The 20,479-nt window shown below is 39.1% G+C and overlaps 1 protein-coding gene across 1 annotated transcript in view; it reads left to right on the top strand.

The window, feature by feature from the left end:
* Positions 1 to 7,255: 7,255 nt before the first annotated feature.
* The window catches only part of dachc (dachshund c), a 57,594-nt gene continuing 44,370 nt past the window's right edge, over positions 7,256 to 20,479 (top strand). The window contains exon 1 of the mRNA XM_026204356.1: positions 7,256 to 8,419. Coding sequence (XP_026060141.1) covers positions 7,881 to 8,419 — 539 coding nt within the window. The 5' untranslated portion in view covers positions 7,256 to 7,880. The remainder of the gene's footprint in view (positions 8,420 to 20,479) is intronic.

Here is a 20,479-nt window from a genome sequence, read left to right as displayed (position 1 = left end):
TTTCCTCACGTACAGTATATTTAAAATTAAACTTGTTCATTGAGAGTGACATGTTCAAAAAAGTTGAGTTTTCAACTCTTCAGGGAATATCTTGTTCTGCATAATTACCCAAATTTGATTGGAACTGAACTTGACTTCTGGAGATGACTTTTAATGAATGTAAATCAGGCATCTCACATCCCCACAATTAATTTTGTCTGTAAAAAAAAAAAAAAACTTGTTAGAAAACAGAAAAAAAGTGTTAAAGCGCTGACAGAGGAGTGCTGTCAGGCATTTTTCTGCTCTATCTCATCTCCATGACTGGCACTCTAGAGATATTTTCCCCTCCCTGACTTTGATCATGGAAGTGATGTTTTAGAAGAAGCTGGAGTGAATTCCAATGTGAGGTGGGCATCTTTTTAGCATACCTAAATAAAACTGGGTGCAAACCCACCAACCCCCACCCCCAAATGAAACTTGGCTGTAAGTTTTAGCTTTAATTTCATGTGCAGGCCTTCACATAAATATATTTTATCTTAAAACATGTCACTGTCCACAACAAGGTCTCACAGAAGAATAGATGTCTTGAATGTTAAGTCACACCCACAGTGAGGAAGGAAGGCCAGGTCATAGTCTTTGATTGATTGAATAGATGCCTATTGCAGTAGATTTGAAGCTACATGTATGTGAAGTCATTCAAAACACAAGCATATAATTTAATCAAATAGTATCTTTTATAAAGTGAAAAGAAATTGAGTTTATTGATGGACAAGTTTAGTACCTACAATAATTGTTTAGCATGATTCAGATTGCTTAGATTTTATTCACATCTTTCAACATTTCAAAGGTTGCTGTAAAACGTCTCTAGGTTACGTATGTAACCCTAGTTCCTAGTTCAGGGGTGCCGGGGCTATGGCCTCGAGACACAGCGTCTCGTTCCCTCAAGGAACTAGGGTTATATACGTAACCTAGAGACGTTCCTCTTCAGGAACTCTAGTTGCGTCGAAACGCTTTGGGAAATGAGTACCAACGCTGCCAGACTACCAAACCCTTGCCTAGTGTGTATCCGAAGAGCACAGCTTAGGACGAGAGGACTGAAGTGCCTGGAGTGACTGGCATGTCTAAGCCATAGAATCTTGCAAAAGTAGAAGGCGTGGACCACCCCGCAGCATTGCAGATGTCCAGCATGGACGCACCTGCTAGAAAGGCCTTGGAGGCCGCCATACCCCATGTAGAGTGAGCCTTGGTTCCCAACAGTGGGGGACGACCAGAGGACTCAAAGTGGCGTTGATAGTCTCAACTAACCAATGACTAATAGCCTGCTTAGAAGCAGGAAAACCCCTCTTGGGGGGACCACAGCATACAAGCAACTGGTCCATTTTTCTCCACAGGGCAGCTCTGTGGACGTATGCATCCAGCGCTCGAGCTGGACACACGCAATTTAGCTTCTCTTGGTCGGGCTCCCGAAAGTGAGGAGGACAGAAGGCCTGCAGCACTACAGGTTGTGGTGTGATAGAGGGCACCTTAGGAACATATTCCACTCGAGGGTATATGAACACTTTGATCATCCCAGGTGCAAAATCAAGATATGTAGGGGCCTGCAAATCTCCTACTCTCCTCAGAGAGGTAATAACCAACAGAAAGGCGGTTTTAAGAGTCAGATATCTGTCTGAGATATCTTGAATCGGTTTGAATGGAGATTTGCAAAGAGCCTCTAACACCACACCCAAGTCCCAGGGGGAACACGGGACCATACTGGAGGTCTCAGCCTCAGCGCACGCGGAGGAAACATATAACTAAGGGGTGTCTTACCAAAGACTGGCCATCGAGAAGGGCGTGGTAGGCCGCAATGGCCGCCATGTAAACCTTCAGCTTGGAGTGGGTCAACCCTGCAGAGAGCCTGGCCTGTAGAAACTCCAGAACTGTACCAACTGGGCAGTTTGCTGGGTCTAACTGGCGGTCTCTGCACCCTCAGGGGCCACACCCACAGCTTCCACAACTTTGGGCGAGGGTGAATTATCGTACCCTGCGCCTGTGAGAGTAGGTCTGTCCTGATCGGTATCTCCCATGGAGAGACGTCGAGGAGCGAAACCAGATCTGCAAACCATACTCGGCCCGGCCAGAATGGGGCTACTAATAACAGACGGATCCTGTCCTGGCGTACTCTCGCCAGAACTCCCGGGAGCAGAGCGATAAGGGGAAAGGCGTACAGACGAAGCCTCGGCCAGGTCTGTACCATAGTGTCCAGTCCCAGAGGAGCTGGATGAACTAGAGAGAACCAAAGGGGACATTGTGATGTCTCTTGAGTCGCAAATAAGTCTACTTGAGCACTGCCAAATACTCTCCATATCTGCTTCACTACTTCTGGGTGAAGTCTCCATTCCCCGGGCCTAGGCCCCTGCCTCAACAGTATGTCTGCTCCCATATTTAGTTTCCCAGGAATATATACTGCTCTTAATGAGAGGAGTTTGCTCTGGGACCACACCAGGATCTGGTGCACCAGCTTGTACAAAGGGCGCGAACGCAGACCTCCCTGGTGGTTGATGTAAGAGACCACCGATGTGTTGTCGGTGCGCACCAACACATGGTGACCCCTTAGGTCTGGGAAGAAGTGCTTCAGTGCACGATAAACTGCTAGCATTTCTAGACAGTTGATATGCCATGTTAGATGGCGACTGCTCCACAGACCACGGGCAGGGTGGCCACTCATGACCGCACCCCAGCCGGTGAGAGACGCGTCCGTCGCTAGTATTACACGGTGACAAGGAGCTCCCAGCACCGGGCCCTGATTCAAGAACCAAGGTTTCTTCCACACGTCTAAGGCACGGAGGCAGCGCCGCATGACCTTGATAGTGCGAAGTAGATTGCCCCTCAGGGAAAATCCATTAGTCTTGAGCCACCACTGTAGGGGTTTCATGTACAGCAGGCCAAGAGATATCACGTTGGACGCAGCTGCCATCAGACCCAACAATCTCTGAAATTGTTTGACAGTAAGTAACTGGCCTTCTTTGACTCTCTCGACTGAGATGAGGATCGACTCGATACGAGCAGGGCTCATAACTGAATGATTTAAGACCCTCAAGTCTATAATCGGACGTAACCCCCCATCCTTCTTTGGAACTGTGAAATACCGGCTGTAGAACCTGGACTCCCTGTCTTGAGGAGGGACCACCTCGATGGCCTGCTTCTCTAATAGGGTTTTCATTTCCTGTTCCATAACCAGACCCTGCCCGGGGCCGACTATCGCGAATATCGGCGGTGCAGAGCTGAACTGAATACGGTAGCTTTTTCTACTGTGTTCAGGACCCATTCAGGATTCTTAACAGAGGGTCTCACAGCCCGAAGTACGGCCCTCAGATCAGAGTGAGATAAATGTCATTATATTCATCAGAATTTAATGCAAACAAACAATCAGACGAGTAAACATGGTCTGCCTTGTTGGTATAATTCATATCTAACTTCTCATAGTCAGATAGATACTGAATTTAATTCCTCAGAATTAATGCAGTTAACCAATCAGACGAGTAAAGACGGTCTGGTTTTGGTAAGATTTACATCAAACTGAAAATAATGTAGTACACACGTTGCCTTGGCAACACGCGAGCCGCTAAGTCACACAAACAATGTTAATCTCCTCGGAGATAAGTAGCTGCAGCTGCGAGTTCACAGAGGGGGAAGGAACCGCTTCGCGTGTTTCGGAACCTCGAGAATGAACTCTAAATCTAGGGAATACGGGTGGAGATAGGCAGAGCCGTCTTCGCCCCGTCCTTAGATATGCGAGAAGCACAGTCAGCCCCCTTATTTTATTTTTTTCGAGAGCTGATTGCGTGAGCTGCCATTAAGCATCATTAATGCTGCTCGTTATACAGTTAGGCATAATATGTTTGTGAAACTGATGCTTGTGTAACTGTTTGTCTGTGCAACTGATGTTTATGCAGCCTATGTTTGTGCAACTGCGAGCTCATCGACGCCCTCCGTTTCAATCATCACTCGGGGGGAAGGACCGCAACACTTCGGCCTCGGCGAAAGCGGGACTGACACTGCGAAGAATGCTGGCGAAGACTCCCCCTCGAGAGAGTCCTCCGGGATCGAATCGTCCACACTGGCTTGTACCAGTGCAGGCAGTCGGCTCCCTCAAGAGCCGAAACAGCGTGCCTCAATCCCAGGCAGACCGCGCACAGACCGTGTATTCTCACTCGTGATGAACACACAATCTGAAACGCGATCTGGATTCGCCTTTCAGATGTCTCGTCTTAGCTTTGCTCTATGACTATTGCTTACTTTTTGATGAGCTAATAGTGACAAACAACAATAAATAAGACTGACAAGACAGAATGACATGCACACACAGAGCGCTTGCTGAAATACTCATGCCTTTATATCTTTCTGGTCGCTTACGTCACCCCGCCTGTGACGTCACACTCTTCTATAAAACAGATTAGATACCATATTCAGAGTCGCTCATGCTAAACGCGTTCCCCAAAGCGTTTCGATGCAGCTCGAGTTCCTGAAGAGGAACAAGAAAACTGTTGTTGGAAAAAAAGTATAACATTAATTGTAGAATAATTTTCAGGTCTCCTAAAGGAACAAAAAAAAAAAAGTATTATTTTATGCAACAAGTATTATATATGCACCATATCAGCTTTATACCAATATTTGTATTTTTTTTTTTATTCATTTATTTTAATTTAACAATAAATTGTATTGTTTTGGTATCGATTGACATATGACACACACAGCTTTGGGCAGTGCATGCTCATATCCCATATTTTTAGATATAATTTAGATTGGTTGTTATCAATCTAGGCCCCACATTGTCCAACAGAATATTCAAATACACCCCCCCCCCCATTTACACTACAATATTTCTGCTGTAAATGACAAATCTGTTTGGTTTCAAGCTTTTTTATTGATATATTCATTCATTCATTCATTCAACAAAGTAAAAAAAAAAATCTGGAAAATGCAAATAAACTATATATCGCATTTGAAGTTAGAGATCAATTAATATGTTAATAATAATGTAACTAAGGTTATATATTAATAAAAATGTATTTAATTTTAAACTCATCCTTTGGCTTTCTTGGAAATTTACTGAGGCCCTCTGGATGAGAACTATGAATTAGATTACTTGTAATATCAAATAACTCACTTATCACTTTGTTCACATATTTAACAACACTAATGATTAAATGAGACCTTTAAATGTATTCTTTAACTGGAAATCCGGGTGGGAAAAAACGTATTTTAATGTTCTTTTGACAAAACAGAATATAATTTTAATATTGGCCATTTATCATTATTAAAACCCAATCTTTGTTGTATTTTGCTTTAAATGTTTAATTTGAAGGTGAAGAATAGGATTTTTGCAGTGTGGCAAATTTATACAGTCAGATTTTTCCCTTTATCCTTGAAGCTGGGAATAAATCCATACATTCTAATCTAACGAAGAACACATTCAAAGCAATTCCCCGAAACCCACATCCATCTTCAGGAAAACAGGACACTGGTGTTTTTGCGTAGCTTGAGTTATGACACCAAGCGTCAGTGGCTGCATCAAATTTCATTCTCTTCTGAAGGACCTTCGTGGAAATGGCATGATTAATCCATCAGGGGACGTGGCTATGCAAGGTGTATGCATGGCAGGGGGAATTAAATTACAGAGCTGTTGCAGGGACCATCCCAGCACAGTACATTTAAAAGCATGGCAGCTTTAGCTGATGGATGTCCGTGGTCTTAATAGGCTGCTGGTGTGTGAACTGAGGCATTGACTCCCTCCCAATCTACGTCCTGTACATTGGTGTTAAGGGTGACACAGGTGATAAGAGAAAGTAAAACATGAATTTGAGTGGATGGGTATGTAGATAGGTAGGATCATGTCCATGAGGGCTTTTATAAGCATATGATGATATATGATTTTAAATTACATACATATAGTTGTCTCTCTCTATACAGTACAGTCTTTAGTTGAACATATTGATTGCAGTTGTGCAAAGGCATCGGATGTACATTATAACAAATGTTCTCTTTGCATTATAATAGAGGAGCGACAAATGTGCCCGATCGATGAAGAGAAGGTCAGGGAATGGACTCTGGCCGCAGCTATAATAGAGAAGTCAATGAGGAACTGCTGTAATCACTGTAGTGAATTCAATAAAGGAATGTGGAACTGAGGGATGCAGGAAATTACTGCCAATTACTTAAAAGTAACTAGAAAACATCAGTGTTAAATTCATGCATGAAATTACTTTTAACGGAGCTGTTGCCATTTATTCAACAGCAACAGTTTTATTGTGGCGATATGTTGGTAAATGCAAAGTTGTAACATGAGAAAAGAGAACAGCCGATGATTGTCTGACAGATTTCAGCAAATGTGAGAAATCATAATCAGCATTAAAAGCAGAAGTGAACTCTTAAACCATGCATATGAAATCATTTTGAGTGGCCATTTAAAAATGTTATTGTAAAATAATTGTTAAAATATTGTCAGATAACACTGTGTGTATACTATAGGATTGTCTAACTGACCGGAGAATTATACTTCTTGTGAAATGTGTTGTGAAATGTCACTAAGCCCAATTGGCAGGCTGTAAGTGTCAATGAAATCGGTTATGTAAGTGACTCCTGCTGTGGCAGGGATATCGTGATGCCTCTGAGAAGTGTATTTTGATAATTGAGATGAATGTCTCTGTGCCTCAAGAGACACCATAAGTGTTTATTCTGAGATTAGCTGTTGTAAATGTTGAGAACCCTTACCAACCATAGGACCTGAAGTCATGAGCACTTTTGGGTATTTGCAAATAACAAATAGTCATTGACATTTCATTTTAATTATTTTCACTTCCTAAATCCTTCACAATAGATGGCAGTATAAGCTTTATATCCTGTCTCTTTGAATGCTCTACCTCATAATTTAACAAAAAAAAAAAGGAAAATTCTTCTTCATTAAGCAGCAAGTAACCTGTTTTTCTTCTTCACCCCATTACTTAAAAAGTGTTGCAAACGCACAGTAAATTGGTTTATTCTTTTTCTCAGTGTTGACCAGTCATATACTCGTAATGTCCATAAGGGGATAATGTATAATCGCTTTAATCATTTCTTATTCAAATTTTCACCGTGCTTTCTAAGGCATATCAATTTTGTTAATACCATGTAATTAAAATATGTCAGTGCACTACAACGCTCTGGCTGTATTAATGACCGTGAAAATTGTTTTAATTAAATAGCCAATTATATTAAAGCCCCAACCATGAGAATTGACATTTAAATGAGCTTTATTTAAATTGCCTTCAATATTGTTTCATCAGAATTTCTCACGCGGCGAATTAATCACTTGCCCATGTGCATGTACAAAGCGCTATTAACTATTGAAGTGCTGTTTTTGTTCATTTCATTTCAAGCATGGATTCATACAATATATAGCTGTCCTTCCATAAACTTTCTAACCTTTCCAAGTTGCATAACATAACCAGCATAACAGACAACGGCTTAAAAAAAACACAATCACCGTGTAGTCGGTTGTTCTGTTTGTTTATCTTTACTGTAAACCTTGCTCAGCATAAGCAATAGCAGGAGTTCTTGTGAAGTTGATTGTTTCAGATCTACCTGCTCTGAAAGAAAGGAACGCACGTGCGCGCTCTGTCTCTTCCAAACTCTTTGTTTCTTGGCTCCTCCTCCGGACCGCAATGTGACAGATTCAACTTGTCCGAGCCCGAGCGCAGCTCCTCACTTATTCCCACTGTCACTATCACGCTTTGATCGATGTCGTGACGCACAGACAGCATCTCGATCCCCCCCGTGCCAGGCTGATTTTACTTAGCGAGTTGTTGTTGTTTTCTTAATTCTCCCGTGATCCATTACTTTTGTCCGAACACTTTCAAGACATTTATTTAGTGCTGAACATGGCCACACCGGCTGCTCTGCTGCCCGCGACACCAATGGCCCACGCGCCTCCGATGTCGGTCCCCGCGGCAGTCAACTCCTCGACCCCGGCGACCCTCTCGCCCTCACCGTCCGTCACCCCATCCGGACCGAGCCTCTTCAGATCGGACATGCTCTCCTCCGCGAGCCCGGGCATCTCCATCGGAAGTCTCCCGCACAAACCCGTGTATTCCACTCCTTCTCCGGTGGAAAACACCCCTCAAAACAACGAGTGTAAGATGGTCGAGGTCCGAGGCGCAAAGCTCGCGTCTTTCACTGTCAACGGCAACGAGCTCATCTGCCTCCCGCAGGCGTTTGACCTGTTTCTCAAGCACCTGGTCGGTGGACTGCACACCGTGTACACTAAACTCAAACGCCTGGAGATAACGCCTGTGGTGTGCAACGTGGAGCAGGTTCGCGTCCTCCGTGGACTCGGCGCGATTCAGCCCGGAGTCAATCGCTGCAAACTTATATCGAGAAAAGACTTCGAGGCTCTGTATATCGACTGTACCAATGCAAGGTAAGAGCTACGCGGGATGAGTAGGCATCTTTTCAATACTTTAAACTTACTCTGAAAAGTTTTTAAAAGTTGCATTAAAGTAAATATAATTTAAGTGCTTGGCACTTGCACTATGCGGCTTTATTGAGCTCCAGTCAGCACTGTTATTTTGCGCAGACAAACTGTTTGTTCTTTGCTGAGCACTGCACATTTATCTGCTTATGATCCAGTTTGAACAGTTTGACCTTTGATAATGGTGCACATATCTGAACAGTTTAGCCATTGATAATTGTGCTCATATCAGGTTACTTTTATGCTGAAATGTGTTGAATATGCAGTAGGCTACACCACACTCACCTTTTGGGCAGAACAGGTGTCTTTCACCATCAGTCAGGCAGTCAGAATTGGACTGAAGGTAGCTGTTTGTTTCTTTTTAAATGTATCAGGTGAGAACAAAAACTTTTGGAGATAGGTATGGAAAAGTGAGAGGGAGAGAGATCGTATCAGTTTATAATATAAATATTTAATGGGACTAGTCCTCTTTTGTTACAAGTTAAAGCGAATGTCAGCTCACAGGTTAATCGGCAGTTGTCTCATATCAGATGCATCTCAAGTATCACTTCTAGGACTCATAATGTCTTTCGTTTTTTATGGCGCATGCAGTTTCCATTTGAAAACTAGAATGAATTTACAGTGACTCACAACGGGGCATAATTATACACGTGGTCAAAACTGTTAATCCTTTTGATCTTTTATTGTAAAAAAAAATCACAAAATAAAATCTAACCTTTCATTGGAGAATAAGAATTTAAAATGGGGGGAAATATCATTATGAATTAAATGTTGTTTTCTCGAATACACGTTGGACACAATTACTGGAAACCAATAGAAATTCTTATGAGTAGCCTAAAATATATGTGAAATATATTCCCATTTACATTTACATTTAATCATATAGCAGACACTTTTATCTAAAGCGACTTACAAATGAAAACAATAGAAGCAATCGGACCAACGAGAGAACAACAACAGTATACAAGTGCCATGACAAGTCACTCAAGCGCAGTACAAATAATTTTTTTAAAGAATAGAATAGAATAGAAAGGAAAAGGTAAGTGCTAGTATTAGTTGGTCAAGTGCTGGTGAAAAAATGTGTCTTTAGATGTTTTTTTTGAAAATGAGTAAAGACTCAGCTGTTCCAATTGAGATTGGATGGTCACTCCATCAGATGGGCACAGTCCAGGAAAAGGTCCATGAGAGTGATTTTGAACCTCTTTGGGATGGCACCACAAGGCACCATTCACTTGCAGAATGCAAGTTTCTGGAGGGCTCATAAGTTTGAACTAGTTAGTTTAGGTATATTGGTGCAGCGCCAGTAGTCATCTTGTAGGCAAGCATCAGTACCTTGAATTTGTTGCATGCGGCTACCATTCATATTCACAAATTTGAGCAGACCAGGGTGATTATGAACATGAATTTATCCAGCCATGGCCTTCTGTTTCACAGGAAGTATAAATAGGAGGGACAACAAAGGCCAAATTCCAAATTAATCACCTATCACAATGTGAAAAAACTAAAATATATTTCTGATGTGCAGCAAAAGAAAATTGAGCTTCACAAATGACAAAGTGGCTTTAAGAAAAGAGCTAGAGCAGTGAAAATTCCCATTTTCACCACCAGGGCAATAATTAAAAATTTTCAATCACCAGAAAACGTTATAAATCTGCCTGGAAGAGGACGTGTGTCTATATCGTCCTAATGCACGGTGAGGAGGAGAGTTTGAGAGAGAGAAGGATCACAGCTGGAGAACTGCAGAAAATTGTTGAGTTTCAGAAAACCATTTTAAAAATTACTCAAACAGCACCTACATCACCACATGTTATTTGGGAGGGAAGAAAAGAAAATGCTTTAACCAAAAATCTCCAGCACATTCAGTAGTCAGACACGACTGGAACTTTTGCTTTTTTAGCAGCAAACACTCAAGACGGGTTTGGTGAACACAGGGATAAAAAGTACCCCATGTGTACAATAAAATATACTGCTATATTTTTAATGTTGTCGCCCTATTTTTCTGCTGGAGGTCCTGGACATCTTGTTTAGATACATGGCATCATTGATTCTATCAAATACAGATTAACAGATTAAAAAAAATCTAAAAGTAACTGACTCTGTTAGAAATCTTATAATGGGCCATGTTTAGTTCTTCCAACCGGACAATAATCTAAAATCAAACCTTAAAAACAACACAAAAATGGGTCACTGAGCACAACAATGCAGTTTTAATTCCATATCCTTCTTTGATCATGTTTATCAAGGGAACCAACAATTCTGATCACGTGTGTATATAAGCCCATGTAGTTACTGAATGTTATTATCAGTTCAGATAACTGGTTATAAAAGCTCTACATTCTGTTGAGCTGTCACTGTTGCCTATAGTTTGCTGCTGACATTGTTGCCATCAAAGTTTGCGCGCTTAGAAAACAACAACCTTTATTAGCCTATTAAATATAGCAAATTTATCTGACATTTAGAGTGATGGGAAACATACTGATGCATCTGTGCGTGAGTGCACTTAAAGAGTAGGGATAGAAGTATCGATAAATTGAGGTATCGAAAGTATCGATACTCAAATAAAAAATACAGTTACTCAGCCTTTTTTCACTGATTTTGTTTACCGTTTAGCTAGAAATGTAATGCGTAGGCCTATAATATGTATTGAATTGGACAAATAGACAATGTTAGGGGATAACTGGAATATTACTATTTTCCTGCTCATCCAAATACAAGCTAATTCTGCAAAGTATCATACCATAATTGCCATTGTGATCAGCTTAAGTTTATGATGCTTTTTGGAAATGCAGACCAGAGCAATGTTTATTTGAGAACAATAAATAAATAAATAAATAATACGAATATGGATCCATTAGATTGAGTTATTTCACGACTGTTTTTTCGTAGGCTACACTTGTTTATCAGTTAAAGAGAACTAAGTGAGCCTTGTTTGAAAGAACAGTACAGCTTCGCTTATCTAAACCTTGGTGTCTGTTAGCAAATTTATGACCCCAGCTCATAGCTGCTTGCTTATTAAAGAGCACATTTCGGCAGCCATTGGCACTGGCGAGGAGATGTTAAGCGCTTGTGACACAAGTTACTGGAACGAGATTAGAATCTGATTCCTGCCTGAGCGCTCGCTCCCCGGCGGTGTCTAATATAGAAATTGATTCTCTGCAGAAATTAATTAATTTTTCATATTGCCCAGAGCGGCAGATTTAAAAGGGTGCTCTCTAACAGTCCTCCCGCCCTTTTTGCCTCCACTTTGAATTATATCCTAATCGTATTAATACTTTTTACGCCTCAGGATTAATCGCAAATTTACAAATGTGTTTTGAAATTTGTATCACTCCTGGCCTCAAATTTGCTATTTTTTTCTCACTGGTCGTGAAAATGCATCTCAGAATCCAAACTCTGACCACCTCTAGCTCAAAACCACCAAACTTAAATGTTTCTATTTCTGTATAATGACTATTTAATTGATGTCTGGCGTCCTAATGTTTTTAATTTGGCAGAGCTGAATGGAGATCAGATAGCAAGGGCAGACAGCGTGGGCTAAACTCTCGGACCTCTGTCCCTTGAGTTCTCTAAAGACCTAACTGAGAAGGTTAAACTGAGCGACTGAGGCCAATGCAATACATTCGCCGAATTGGTGGCTAATTTCATTCATACATTATTTTTTTTTTACTGTTTAATTCATCATTATTTTTTTTTAATCATATGAAACTGCCACCTCGTGAAATAGTTTTGTCATAGATTTCCTTGGCCTGAGTGCAAAGGGTGGCTCAGAAATGATTCATACTGAGTCAAAGTTTGGCACTTTGACTCATCATGACCGGATAAAGAGATTCTGCTCAACTGGCACGTTATTGTTTCTTTAAATAGGTTTTATAAAACAACACAAGTTAACAGGAGAAGAAAATAAACAGCAAAACCACCCATCCACCCCATGCCGTGAGACACAAATAACTTTCTGTGTCCTTTCTTGAGCTCCGTTGCTGTTATTCATCAAATCTGTCTACTTCCTCAGCGCTCGTCTTTGCTGAAAAGATATGTCTTCTCTGACCGTCATCTAATCCGTGAGCTTTTTCTGGCAGACAGAAAAAAAAATGCCCTATAGGTGCTGACTTGGTCTGTCTGCTTTACAGAGTCATTCATCACTCCTTTTATGACTAAATTCTAACGGTAAATGTTTTGAAGCAACAAAACGCGTCTTGGATCAGCATAAAAACTAATTGTTGATTTACTGCAGCACTTCACAATGCTCAACAGACTCTGTAATCGGTTTCTGTTGCACACAATGTTTTCCATTATTTAAAGGCTGATTCACTAGCATGGAAGTTTTGAATGTCCATAAAAGGCATCCTGCTCGGCGTGTTTTTGTTTTTGCTCGTAAGAGTAAAAAAAAAAAAATGCCTATGTCTTCTCTTACAGTCAGCCTGCACTTAGTCAGCCTTTATTTACTGAATTATTTATTTTCATAGAATTACATTCACTTCCAGAAAGTCTTAAATGGACGTGATGTATCACGACTCGTTGGCTTTGTGTTGTAACCTTTCTCTTAGAAACTCTCCGTCTGTGAAGCTGGAGCTTATTGAGGCCTGTGTGTTCATCAGTGTGTGCGTTTGTGGGAAAGTGAGATGACAGTCGTAGCTTAGTGCAAACCTTTTGCGAAAACTCTGCAAAAATGGGTATTTGTGTCTTTGAAGATTTTCCTGCCACAGAGTTCAAGTTGTGTGAATGCTCGGTGTGAGAGGATTGTGTCAATGTGCGTTCTCTTTCTCTGATCTCCAAATGGGAGACATTTTAAAGGCCACGGATTACAGCTCGAAACAAATACCCATAGCAGAAGCGCCGGCACCCTAGACAGCAAATTATACACAGACAATTAATTGATGTCAGTGTGATTGCTTTCATTTAAAAATTCCCCTTATCTTGTACTCGCCCGCTGTTTTTCCCTCTGTCTCCTGCACACGTACACAAATGCACTAACCTCAAACAGACGTCTCTGTCTTCCCTTGACCTTCAGGTCCTTTGCAGCAGTAACACGAGCCTCTGTCAGTCAGCAAGGTTTGATTCGGCCCTTCCACAGTGTGTTAAGGAGGAGTGAGGGATTAGTGGAAGGAAAATAGAAGAGTGTGTGAATGTGTGACACAGAACCAGATCTGTAATCCATCCACACTATTTTTTTTTGCTCTCGTATTATCACGAAAGGTTTCAATTGTCACGCTTTCAAGGCTGCAGTATATTTTTAATCCTCTAATATCAATCATTACATACATCTGTGGGGTTTATGGTCGGCTGCTGTACATGTGTGGTTGAAATAGATCCCCTTTGTGTGTGTGTGTGTTCAGATCTCTCAAAGCTTTAGTGACTCTATTGGAAACCGCCGATGCAGCTGCTCAGACAGCTGATAGCTTTGTAGTGGCATGCTGCGTATCATAAAAGAAATGTGTTAGCGAACTAGGGCTTAAAATACTGTTGATGTCTTTATGGGGCTATTGTGTTTGCAAGTGTCCATCTGCTGTTGTGGGTGCAAGTGTAACTGTGTGTACTCTTAGATGAGGTGGACTGATGAGAGTTTGGAAAATATCACCTTACATGCAGTGTGTGGGTTCCTTTGTGTGTGTGGTGTTTGTTTAGAGATGCAGTCAAACAGAACATGGCTAATTAAATGTTTATTGAAATGCCCATTGTGTACTTCTAAGAATTGGACACAAAGTAAATCACTTAGATTACATTTGCCAAGGACATAAAAAAAAAAAAAAAAAAAAAAAAATATTATATATATATATATATATATATATATATATATATATATATATATATATATATATATATATATATATATATATATATATATATATATGTATAGCTATAAAGATAATATAATTCAGGATAAATAAAAATAAAAATGTAAACCTTTAAATCTAAAGATTTTGTTTACAAGTGTCAACAAATGTGTTCTTATTATACCAATTAAAAAATTATAATTAATTTATTAAAATTAAAAATTAATAAAGTGAATAGTAATAAATTAACATATTTTCCATGGACATTATATATATACATACATGATATTTGTTGTTCATTTCACATGAATTTGATTTGACATAAACGTTTTTCAGAGATAAACAAGCAGTGAAGCGAAAAAAAAAGAAAAGAAAAAAATTATCTCTCTCCCTCTATATAATTTATTATTATTTAGTAATCAAACATTTACTTATATTTATTTATTAACAAATAATATAATAATAATAATAATAATTAATTATAATAACATGCCAGCCTAATTAAACATGTTTTTTTTTCAATATTAATTTAATATTAATAAAAAAAAAAATTAAGTCAAAAATATGTTCATCACAGAAGATATGTAAAATTAGGTATAAGTCACTATATGCCTATAAAAGTGTAATTTGTAAATATTTAGAATTTTTGAAAAATAACTTTTCACTTTATTTCATCCACGGACAATCTCATATGCGATACATATTTGAGATCTAAAGAGGAGATGATTAAATCTAACAGTCTGGATATCTGCATATCTCTTTTATGTTGAACTGAGGTTTAGAGTTTATCTTGAAGTGGTTGTGGTCTGGTATTGAATGGATGAGTTACATGCATATCAGCATAAAGCACCTCTTTATTGGGCATAAAGTTCATCACGGGGTTTCACCACTTTGTTCATTATTGTTCTTGATCTGTTTGATCTGTGGGAAACTCCAGCTGCTGTTTATCACACACACACACACACACACACACACACACACACACACACACACACACACACACACACACACACACACACACACACACACACACACACATACACACAGACACACACACACACCCACCCACATACAGTAGGTGTGCACCCATTCATGTTGGTCTTTAGGACATAATGTTGCTTAGTTCTTTTTTTTTCTCTCTCTCTTTTTGCTGAGCAGGTGAAACACACTGTAAAACGAATGGATTACTCTGATAACAGCTGTTCTCACAATGTTGCGCACAAGTTAAATATGATGTCTGTGGACGCAAGGGGCCTTAATCATAAAACACAAGCAGAACAGAACAGATCTCTGTGTAAATCGTAAGTAAAGCCGTTTGTACACAAATTGTACCAAGGGCTTTATCCTTAATTGACAAAATTCTCATTCGGTGCTCAAAAAGACAGTTTTTTGGATCCATTAGCTGTTTGCATATGATGGCGTTTAGCATCTGATAGTTCTCTGGTGTATTCAGTGTAATGGTGGTGTAAGCAATGCTCTGAAAGTTCCCCTGGTGTTTACAGAATGTTACAGAGCTAATGAAACACAGGGGGACATTAGAGATAGAGTAAACATGTCTTTTCAAATGGAGTGTGGGTTCGTGTACGGGTGTGTGGAGGGCAGAGGAAAGAATGTGTGTGTGTGTGTGTGTGTGTGTGTGTGTGCGCGCGCTGGCACTGACGGCCTCTGTGGGAAGGCGAGCCAGCATGGAAGAGAGGAGGACGTCAGGGGGAGATTTTAATTAAAGTATGAAATGAGAGGTCACGCGCTCTGACCCCCCCTCCACTCACTACACACACAAGGACATGCTATCTCTTTCTTACTTTCTCCGTTTTTCTCTCTCTTATACAGACGCTAGCAGTCTCCTCTCTCTCTCTCTCAGCTTGATGAGTTTTCCATGAAAGGGTTTTTCATTAATTCCACCTCAGGGAGTCTCTCTCTTCCGGCTCCCTCTGAAGCACATGGAAATCTAAAGTGTGTGTGTGTGTGTGTTTCTGTTTGTACGTGGCCACCGTGATGTTTTGACTCGGTCTGATTATTAACACACTGTTCTGGCTGTTTGATCATGAAGTCTCACACACAGACACACATGGCGGATGATCTCGTTGATGAGAGAGGATGATGGACAGGACAGAAATGGTTCGTTAGTTTCCAGTGATTGCTTCATAATGGGACATTTTCAACACTGAGTTACAGGAGGTTTAGGATGATTTAATGCTGAAAAACACCTGGATACGGAATAACAGGAAGTGATAGAAACACTGTGAGCTTCAGTTTATTCTTTAGAATGCTGCTCTACTTTTTCTTTATATTTAATCAGGATAGGCTCATTGTTAAGAATGTGCCTCTGCCTGCATTCTTTTAAAACCAATGTAACAAAACAAAAACATACCTCTGTGTATATGCATTTCATTGCAATTTCCCCAACTTAAAAATAAACACTCGTGGCAGTAAAACCACAACTTTTTTTGTATTTCCTTTTTACACAATTTAATATTACAGGGGTAGATTATAATTTAATAAAGGCTTATTTTCTTGCACAACACTATGCAAATTATAATAATTCCTTACATTTATGTAGTGCTTCTAAGCACTCAAAGCACTCTACATTGTCAGGGGGTATCTCTTCACAATTGTTATGATCTAAAAACACTTTTACCACTATCTCCATATATTTGGCTTTTCTGATGTAGTAAACTTGCTCGGTAGCTCACCTGGTACAGCATTGCAATAGTGATGTGTAAAGCGAGTCCCGTGTAACACGAGTCACAATAAAAGAGCTCAGACTAGTAGAAGTAAACTAAAATGGCACAGTTGATTCGACATATTCTTTTTCATCTCACGTTTGCTTTTGGAAACACTATCGGTTGGATTTAAAGTAGGGTTTAGTGTCGATTTTTCAAACAGTTTGAGAACAAAACCTTATAGAAATATATTACGCTTAGACATTTTTGAATAAAAAACAAACATACTAACTGGAATGATAACATGGTCCAAAGAACACAGTCTCTTGACAGTGAGTAAGAAAAAGGAGAAGCCAAAATGTTACAGGAAGTTCTTCCACAACAGACGGCCAACTATAAACTGTCCCTGCATTTAGCTCATTAAATATACATGCGTTTTAATGAGGTAATCTCTGGTATTCAGTTGTTCAATACTCAACATGTGACATAAGTATAATGGAAACTCAGCAGGTTTCTGTCACTCCAAGTCCAGGTAACTAAAAAAAAAAATGAATCAAGTGGATTGATCCAAGTCTTGTGAGGAGATAAGAAAAGGCACAAGAACAAGCAAGGTTTATCCTAGCATGTGACGCACATGTGACAGAAACAAAAGGGAGAGATACCACTTAGGTTTTTATGAAAAATACCTTAATTTGTGTTTTGAAATTTAAGCAAAGTCCTACAGGTTTGGAATGACATGTTAATGGTGACCGTTTTTTTTTTTTTTTTTTTTCGTTTTTCTTTTTTGTTTTTGGGTGATTGATCTCTTTAATAATGAAGAAACATTATTATTATTCTAGTATGTTTCAGAAAAGATCAAATTAGAGCAGATTCACAGTAGGGACCTTTCCACTGCTGGACAAGCAAGTATTAAAGTATGAAGTATTATTAGTTGCATGCTTCAGGCATGCTGTATTTCTCCACTGATTTCGAATCTACAGTGTGAAATCTCATGGTTACCCCAAGGATTAATTACTAACCCAGGTTAAAGTATTAACAGTGTGTTAACAATTAGTATGAAAAGCCCACACATGTCGTATTAGTTCAGCCTCTGGAAACACTTGCCAAACTTTTAATCCCACATGAGATTCTCACATTGATTTTTAAAGTGACATTAAAGTGATGATCATGATTATAGAGTCGGTCAAAATTCTGATTCACCTTTGTTTATAAATACAACATGACATGAAATATGCCAGAGCTTAAATCCACAAGTCTTACATTTATCTTTGGGAGCACACATTAAGATATTTTTATGTTCTTGTTATTTTTGTCTATCATTTGAGAACCCATGCAACTAAAATGTTCATGCATTAAAAATGACTAAAAAACTAAATGAGTCAAGTCAAAAAAGATTGAAAAGCATTCATCCAGCCACATGTGTCGAGAGCATTAAATATGGTAAACACAGTGTTTGACACATCAGAACACCAACTGGATTATATTATGTATGACTATTATATTATACTGTATATGATTATAAATAATTCAGTTTGCTTTGTGATGTGTGATAGCTTTGGTTTAGTGGATTTTTAATCGATGGACAAAAATAAAAAGAGACTATTAAAAATATCTTATTTGTGTTCCAAAAATGAACAGAAGTCTTATGAGTGTAGAATGACATATATATATATATATTTATTTATTTATATATAGAAAAACAACAACATTAGATGACATTTCCATGGTTAATCTCAATGTTATCAGAGAAATTGTCATTCTTTGTGATCTACTGTAAGAAGTGAGGGTCTGAAAAGTGTTACAAAGCTTCACGATTAAGCAGTTTCACCCCTCTGGCTTTGAAACTAATGAGATTCTTCAGTCAAAAATGTCAAAAACTAATTGAGATGTCCAGACCATGGGGAGAACATGACACGGCTATATTGCTGTATCTAGGTTTGACAATCACTGCTATGTTTAGAACCAATCAAAAATCAAGAAGCAACACATTTTGTTTGTGATGTATCTAGGAAACGTGGCGTGTAGGATGCAGCTGTTTGTGAAGTGCATTGGTGGGAAGTAGACTAAATCTCTGTATTAAACTCTGTGGGTTAGGTGTCCAGGAGAGAGAGGGGACAAGTCAGAGAGAAGGAAATAAGGTGGAAAATGCATGAACTGGAACTGAAATATAATGAATAAAAACAAAACAGACAAATTGTAAGAATTAAAATAATAAAAACATCTAAATTACTAAAATTTTTACTTAAATTGAAATGAAAATGGAACATATTAAAATAAAAAAACTGTTTAAAATATTAATATCTCAGTGATACCAAACAAACACTGAATTGTCTTTGCCATGACAATGCAAAATAATAAAATTATAAGATCAACATTTTAAAAGATAATTATTTGCTGTGTTTACTTACACTGAAGTGCATGCATATTTGTAACCAAAGAAAAGTCTTAATATTTTTCGTGGGAATCAGCTTTATGCCACAAATGCTGTTGAATGAGCTTCACTTGTACTGAACTCAGAATATTCTGTGCTGGCAAAACGGAAGTATCCATTTGTGGGAAAACTCCCTTTAACAAGCCATGTGTAAACAAAGTGCATGGGAATGCAAAAAGAAAGTGAACACCACTATGATGCCATAAACTTTTATTCGCTCTCTTCTCGCTCACTTTTTCTGTCTTCTTAGAGGTAGCGCTTCTTTAAGTAGAACAGGATAATGCAGCAGTAACACATAAAGGTTTTGCCTAAAGCTTCCTTCACGCCTGTGACCTGATTAGTGTAGAAAGGACAGAGGAGGAAATTTAGCATCTCCCGAAAATGTGGAGAACAGACGAAAATAGAGATAGAGAGATCACAGTGCAGCACATTGCTAAAAAAAAGAGACAGAATGGATACTAAGGAACGAGGAAAAGATTAACCTGTGTAATGGTTGTGTCGATTTCACCTCATCTTTTTACACAACTCTTCTTACTGAGGGTCAAAAGAAAGTGGCAGTGCTTTTAAACAGTCCCCGTGAGAAGGTAAAGTTAACACACACACACTCACACACGCGGCCCATATCTGCCAAAAGCTACAGAGAGAGAGAAAAGCGAGTGATTTATATGCCAGCATGTGAAAATGACTATTTTTGTTGTGGACTTTTATTGTATGAAGGACAAAAGGAGGAGAGGAGAGGCAGTGGGATGTTAAATGACCTACATATGCACAAGACACGACTTAGATTATGTCCTATATAGAGGTGAGTACACAGCCGAGCTATTGTCCCTATAAATGGCAGGTGTTACTGGCTTTTATTACTCTTGTTCCAGACCACAGTGTTGTTCTGTGATGGAAAAACACTCATTCAGAACACCAATAAATTGATTATGCTAATCTAGTGCTATGGTTCTTGCTTTTCAGTGTTATGCATCACTGAAATTAAAATTTTTTCATATTTGCTTTTTAAAAAAATAGCTTTCTACTAATTGTCCCGTGTAACTTTTGAGAGAGAAGGAACTTAGCGTGTTCATTCAAATGAATATTTGGCTTCTCTGCTATCTTTTTTAATTTTTTTGGAAATATGCTCTTTTATCTCTGCTTG

Source organism: Carassius auratus, chromosome 26, assembly GCF_003368295.1.
Source record: "Carassius auratus strain Wakin chromosome 26, ASM336829v1, whole genome shotgun sequence".
In the NCBI taxonomy this organism is placed as follows: domain Eukaryota; kingdom Metazoa; phylum Chordata; class Actinopteri; order Cypriniformes; family Cyprinidae; genus Carassius; species Carassius auratus.
The sequence above is the reverse complement of the archived record's forward strand: the minus strand, read 5'-3'. Positions and strand labels throughout refer to the sequence as shown.